This window comes from Equus quagga, chromosome 6 (genome assembly GCF_021613505.1).
Source record: "Equus quagga isolate Etosha38 chromosome 6, UCLA_HA_Equagga_1.0, whole genome shotgun sequence".
Lineage (NCBI taxonomy): Eukaryota > Metazoa > Chordata > Mammalia > Perissodactyla > Equidae > Equus > Equus quagga.
Window position 1 is genome coordinate 29,876,288 of NC_060272.1, and position 6,965 is coordinate 29,883,252.

Sequence of the window (6,965 nt, forward strand, 5' to 3'; positions counted from 1 at the left end):
CGGCCCGGCCCGCCGCCCGCGCCCCCGCGCCGCCACCGCTCGGACGCGGCCGCGGCCGCGCGACTTAGCCATCTGGCCGTAGTGTCTCTGTAAGGCCGCTTTCTTTTCTCATTCGCTCATCCGCCAGCAAAAGAGACTCGCCGTTGGCGCTTCGGCCTCCAGTTCATTGAGAAAAAAGAGGAAATACTCCGCGTGCGCTTCTTGAAGGGGGGTGGCCTCCAGCCCCGAACTCCGGCGTGTTCATCGGCTGGGGACTTGGCTCCGGATTTTCCTCTCCTTTTTTCCTCTCGCCGATTGCTCGGAAGTTGGACTGAAGCAGAGTTTGGAAAGAAGGGGGAAAAAGTTTGCATCGAGGCTGGATTTATTTGCACATCGCAGGGAGAACAGAATCCAACAGAGAGGGGTTGGTGCAAAGCCGCGAACACGGTGAGGCGCGTTTGGCTCTTCCCCTCCTGGCGCCGTGGCCGGCGCGTTGTGGGCAACATGGAGTAGGTGCAGCCGGACCGGGAGTGGGGTCTGCCTCTCCTCGGGCCTCCCCTTCTCCAACCCTGCAGGTTCCCCTCGGGGATCCCGGGAGCTGCCCGCGCATCTGCCTCGCCTCGGGCTTGGCCTCCCTCGGTGGGGACTGTGGTGCGCTCCCGGTGCAGTGTCCCCGGGCCCACGACCCCACGCGCCCGCGCTCCGGGGGGTTGGGGTGGCGGAAGGCTCGCGGTGAGTCTACTCCCTGCCCTACAGTGGCCGCGAATTCGGCGCTGAGAACGGGAGAGGGAGGGAGAACACTTTTGTGTTTCCCAGGTCGCCTTTGCAGGCGCCCGCGCTTCTAACCTGTTCCTCTCCGGGGAAGACAAGTCCTGGGAGAGGCTGTCCCGAGGCAGGGGCGCCGGCGGGACCGAGGGCGCGCGGGTCGCTCGCCTCACGGGGGCAGCGAGACCCCGCGGGGGAAAAAGGACAGGGTGCCGGGTGGAGGGAGCCCCCGCCTCTGGCCAGTGTGGACAGAGGCAGCCCGGTACGGGTGGGAGCGTCGCCCTGCCTGGCGCCGGGTCTCTGCGGTTCGGAAGTGCAGCTTTCTCTTTTTTCCGTTCTCTGTGGTCGGACTGGGTCACGCTTTTTTTATTTTTGGAAGATTGGGCTGACCCAACACAGGAAGAAAGTCATCAGCGGTAGCGATCGTTTTCCATTACCTGAAAGTCGGTGGCAAAAAAGGCTAGTTTTTTAATTTCCTTTGATGACCTGATCTACTTTTTAGTGGCTGCTGTTTTTTAATTCGGAATCTTGTGCGTTTTTACAAAGCAGTTCTGTGTCGGTTTGCCCCACCCTTGTGCTGAAGTCCTTTCCCCCTAATCCTTAGTCTGATCACACACTGTTCTTAATGGGGGTTTCAAAGCACTTGCAAAGCGGGGGGAAATGAGGGAGTGCGGGGACGGCGGGGGGGCGGTTGCGAAGGAGGCGAGGGAGCCACAGAAATCATTTTGGTTAGAGAAAGGTCCCCTCTCCCGCAAAGATGCTCCTTTCCACTGCAAGCAAACCTTCACGGAAAGTTTCCACCCCAGGGATCTGGCTTCTGCGTGCCCGGCGTGTGCAGTGGGGCCCTGGAAAATGTCCTTTCTTTAAAAAGCAATTTTTCTTTCAGTTTAAGAAATATATATGTACATATGTTAATATGTAGGCGTATGCAGATTGCAGGCAATGCCCTTTTGGTCCGCACATGGTGGAGTTGCCCAGTGTGCGTGGCTTAGACCTCTGCACCGGACTGTGTCTAATAAGACACCGGCTTTCTTCCTCGCGGCGTCGGGCTGGAGACCTGTGCCCGATGTTCCAGGGCCTTTGGCGGAACGCCCCGCAGTGGGCTGCGTGACCTTTGCCTGGGAGTGCAGTGGTTCCCTCCTGGAGCTGGAAGGCAATTCTCCGGCGGGGGGGAGATTTTAGCTGGGAAGGGAGGGAGTGGGAAGTGTACTCTAGCGTTGCAGGACATGTCCCCTTCGGAGGTGCCCGCGCCCCCCGCCTGTCTGTCGGTCTCCGGATTGTGCGCGGGGGGGCCAGCTTGGCCTCTGGGCTGCGTCAGTCCGCCCAGAGAAAAGTCGCTCTGGGCTCCGACTGTGTCCCACCTGCTGGGGACGGTGTTGGGGCGCAGATAGAACCGATAAACGGAGTGAAAGCAAAGAGCAACGTAGTTTCGTCTGCTTTTCTCTTGGAAGTGAGATCCTGTTTCCAGCTCTGCCTTGCTTCGAGTTGGGAGGCGTGTGTCACCTGCCTGTGTCTCTCCTAAAAGGCAGAGATTGGATAAAGGTCCACTTTCGCCCCTTTTCATTCATTGTAGACTTGGCAAAGGGGATGATAATTTTGAAATTTACAGAGGGCTTGCAGTTTAAGCGATCGCTTGTCAGAATGATAGCTTTGAGATGACACTTAAATTTTTTAAAAACTTCCTGTTACCACCAATCGGTTTATGTTCTCAACTGTTAAGATTTTGGAAACGAGCAAAGCAGTTAAGATTTTGACATAATTTATTTCCAAAACAGGGAGGAGTCTTTTAGCTACAGAATTTAAGAGAGTCTCCTAGGCTATCAGGTTGTAAAATATTTGATTCTCAAAAGTTGTTGAAAATCAGTTCCTGTCTTGTTGCTGGTCGTGTGAATTCGCTTCATTGTGTTCCTGGCACCTAACAGGATTTGAATTGATTGGTGTCTAATACAGTAGTATAACTGTGAGCTACTGTGTAGTTATTGATAATGTATCACTTGTAAAATTTGTAACTTTTCGGGGTGATTTACTTTTTTGCGTGCCATATTCATCCCATGGGATTTTATAAAGTGCAGAATACTAGATAAATTATAGTTCAGGGTATTTGATGTAAAAGCAGACAAAGTAAGAACCAAGAAAGAATTTCTAGGCTGTATTTACTGGTGTTTAAGGCAAAAATGACCACGATAAACTTAGACCTGTTTCACATTTTGAAAAGGTATTCAACTTTTGAAAACGTTGGTAGCAATGTTATGTTCAAATGTTACTTTCTTGCCATTTTTACGTTGAACCTGAACCTTACCAATTTTACATTTATTTGAATAAGGAATTGTTACTTCTGTGATTGAAACAAGGATCAGCTTTGTGTCACTACACATCATGGGATTAAAGGGTTGTCAGTCCCCGGCTGTAATTTTTACTTTTTGGTACAGGCATTGATCAGATGGCTATTCAGATTTCAAATCCTGTTACTGTAGGGGAAGTGGGAGATAAAGAGTTAACTCAGGTGGGTGGAGAGTGGGAAGTCTCCTGGAGTGTAAACCATCTCTTTCCTCTGGGTTTCCGCAGGAATTCAGATGTGTTCTAAGCCTGCTGGAGTGACCACACTTCCAAGACCTGATGGAGGCCAGAGCTCAGAGTGGCAGTGGGTCACAGCCCTTGCTGCAGGCACCCCGTGACAGTGGCAGGCAGCGCGGGGAGCCTGACCCCAGAGACGTCCTCACCCAGCAGGTACACGTGTTGTCTCTGGATCAGATCAGAGCCATCCGAAACACCAATGAGTACACAGAAGGGCCTACTGTGGTCCCGAGACCTGGGCTCAAGCCTGCTCCCCGCCCCTCTGCTCAGCACAAACATGAGAGACTCCATGGTCTGCCCGAGCACCGCCAGCCTCCCAGGCTCCAGCACTCGCAGGTCCATGCTTCTGCACGAGCCCCTCTGTCCAGGTCCATCAGCACAGTCAGCTCGGGGTCTCGGAGCAGCACGAGGACAAGTACCAGCAGCAGTTCCTCCGAACAGAGACTGTTGGGATCATCCTTCTCCTCGGGGCCTGTTGCTGATGGGATAATCCGGGTGCAGCCCAAATCGGAGCTCAAGCCAGGTGAGCTTAAGCCACTGAGCAAGGAAGATTTGGGCCTGCACGCCTACCGGTGTGAGGACTGTGGCAAGTGCAAGTGTAAGGAGTGCACCTACCCAAGGCCTCTGCCATCAGACTGGATCTGCGACAAGCAGTGCCTTTGCTCAGCCCAGAACGTGATTGACTATGGGACTTGCGTGTGCTGTGTGAAAGGTCTCTTCTATCACTGTTCTAATGATGATGAGGACAACTGTGCTGACAACCCGTGTTCTTGCAGCCAGTCTCACTGTTGTACACGTTGGTCGGCCATGGGCGTCATGTCCCTCTTTTTGCCTTGTTTATGGTGTTACCTTCCAGCCAAGGGTTGCCTTAAATTGTGCCAGGGGTGTTATGACCGGGTTAACAGGCCTGGATGCCGTTGTAAAAACTCAAACACAGTTTGCTGCAAAGTTCCCACTGTCCCACCCAGGAACTTTGAAAAACCAACATAGCATCATTAATCAGGAATATTACAGTAATAAGAATTGTTCTTTTCTCTTTTCTTAACACACATATGCAACCAACTAAAAAGTTATAATCTTGGCACTGTTAATAGAGGGTTGGGATAGTCTTTGCTGTTTGCAGTGAAACGCTTTTTGTCCATGTGCCATTTTAACTGACATGCTTGTTAGAACTCAGCTAATGGAGCTCAAAGGATGGGAGACAGAACTTGGCGACCCACATGTTCCATAAGCTAAAGCAACAGACACTCCTAGGCAAAGTTTTTGTTTGTGAATAGTACTTGCAAAATTTGTAAATTAGCAAATGACTTTTTTTCCATTGTTTTCTCCAGAGATAATGTGCTATATTTTTGTATATACAATAATATTTGCAACTGTGAAAAACAAGTTGTGCCATGCTATTTGGCACGGTCACAAAATATTATACTAATATGTTGTACATTCGGAAGAATGTGAATCAATCAGTATGTTTTTAGATGTATTTTGCCTTACAGAAAGCCTTTATTGTAAGACTCTGATTTCCCTTTGGGCTTCGTGTATATTGTACAGTTACGGTAAAATTCAACCTTTATTTTCTAATTTTTTCAACATATTGTTTAGTGTAAAGAATATTTATTTGAAGTTTTATTATTTTATAAAAAAGAATATTTATTTTAAGAGGCATCTTACAAATTTGGCCCCTTTTATGAGGATGTGATGGTTGCTGCAGATGAGGGGTTACAGATGCATATGTCCAATATAAAATAGAAAATATATTAACGTTTGAAATTAAACTGAGCTGTTTTGTCTTCTTTTACCTTTTTTGTTTTTCTTTTGAAGTGGAAGAAACCACATTTTATGTTAAGGCTAGCATGTTAGGGAAATAGTTTCACTTATCTATAAGATTTATCTTACCGTGGCTGCCGTAAGGTAAAGTGGCGATTTGGTGGTTTTCGGAGAGAAGAAAGCAATCAGGAGAGAAATCATTGAGCGTTTGGCCCACTCGTCTGTTAATCATGAGAGCCTGCTTTGGTTATATCATCACTCCTCTTCTTCCTCGTGCAGGTATGCTGACTTGCCTTGTTTTGAAAGTTTCTAAATAAAAATCCTGAACTAATTCATTCAGAAGACTTCCCTAAAAGATTAACAATTAGACTTTTTCTTAGTATTAAGAATGAATGCCATGAGGCTAATTCAAGACCAGAGAAACGAGTTTAGTTCAACAAACAGTTTTTGAATGGCCCCTGTGTGTCAGGCATGCAGTGTATCCATACGGATCCATGCTTAGAATTGAGGCAAGAATGTTTCTAGACTTGGCTCATCGTGGCTATGTTTTTCCTAGTCTATTTGTTTTTAGACTCTCAAGTTTATCACCATGATACCAAATTTCTTATGTTAGAAAAGACATGGAAAATATAATTTGTTTGGATTCAGGTATTGGATATCATGAAATTTCATCCTCTATTGGCCTAATATTTCAAGACCAAGCAGGCCAATTTGAGAGGCCTTTTCTTATTTAATCAGATTATCCAGAAAATTGTTAAATTTTATTCTGGGAAAAAGAGGCAGTATGGCCAAAAGTCAGTGTGCTTGCAATTGTCTTTTGGGAACAAACACAGAGCAAGCTGCTGCAAGCCCATCTTGACAAATATTAGGTTTTCTTTTGTAATAAGTCACTTGATTAATTAGTCACTTTGTGGCTGATGATTTTTTCTTCCAAAAGCACAACCTTTTGCTGCCAAGAATCACCGGAAGTCTAGGAAATGATTTACCTGTCATTATTGTTTAATCTCCCGTTTCCTGTTCTGAGGCTTCTCTTAGGTTAAGAGGTTTCAGTACAGCTTGTCTTCTCTTTTGTTTTTTAAAATTGGCTTTCAAGGAACTGTACAGCCTCCTAAACCAAGACATTGCTAGAAGGACTTTTAGTTTCCTCTACACTTTCTCCAAAAAAACACAAGGTTAAATGAATTTAGAAATTTTTTCCTCTAAGTTTCAACTTTGGGATACTGAATGTTGTGATTCTAATACTCTTCAATTGAACCCTAACAGTCTGAAAGGAATTAGAATGTTGAAAAACAAGACAGGGTTATTATTCATGGCATAGTTCTCAAGATTTGTAAAGCACAAAAATTTTGACAATTAGCTTTATTCATCAAAAATTGCTATATACAGACAGAACTTTGGTATAGAAATTGTGAGAGTCAGAGTCTTCACATAAGCAGCTTTAAAGTGTTGTATAGACAAATTGTATCCAGTGCAATTGGGTATTTATTGAGGTGGATGAAGAAACCCTGCCCCGCGATATGGGGTCAGAGTCTCTGAAGGCGTGGCCTAGGAATTTACATTTTTAATCGTTCCACGAGTGATTATGTACAGTTTGAGAACTGGCCTAGGAATTGCTTTCTAATTTAGCTTTTTTTTTTAATGGAGTCCCAGGTAAAGCACAATTCACTGTTTGAATGTAGAACGTAATGATAACCAACTGAAATTAGAAGAGGTTTAATGTAAGTATATATGAAGTCCTGATGAAAATCATTTAAATGTATATAGGAAAAGAGGATTTCTCAAGAAGCTTCCAACTAACCTATTAAACGTTGAGTTTATCTATAAGCCAATATAGAATTTATTTTCAGAATATGGAAAATGAAATGTTTATATCTAACCAGATT

At 46.0% G+C, this 6,965-nt stretch overlaps 1 protein-coding gene across 1 annotated transcript; it reads left to right on the plus strand.

The window, feature by feature from the left end:
* Window positions 1-6: 6 nt before the first annotated feature.
* Window positions 7-5,091, plus strand: SPRY2 (sprouty RTK signaling antagonist 2). The gene is made up of 2 exons (XM_046664976.1): window positions 7-426; window positions 3,310-5,091. The coding sequence occupies exon 2, from the start codon at window positions 3,361-3,363 to the stop codon at window positions 4,306-4,308; it is 948 nt and encodes a 315-aa protein (XP_046520932.1). The 5' UTR covers window positions 7-426; window positions 3,310-3,360; the 3' UTR covers window positions 4,309-5,091.
* The last annotated feature ends 1,874 nt before the right edge of the window (window positions 5,092-6,965 follow it).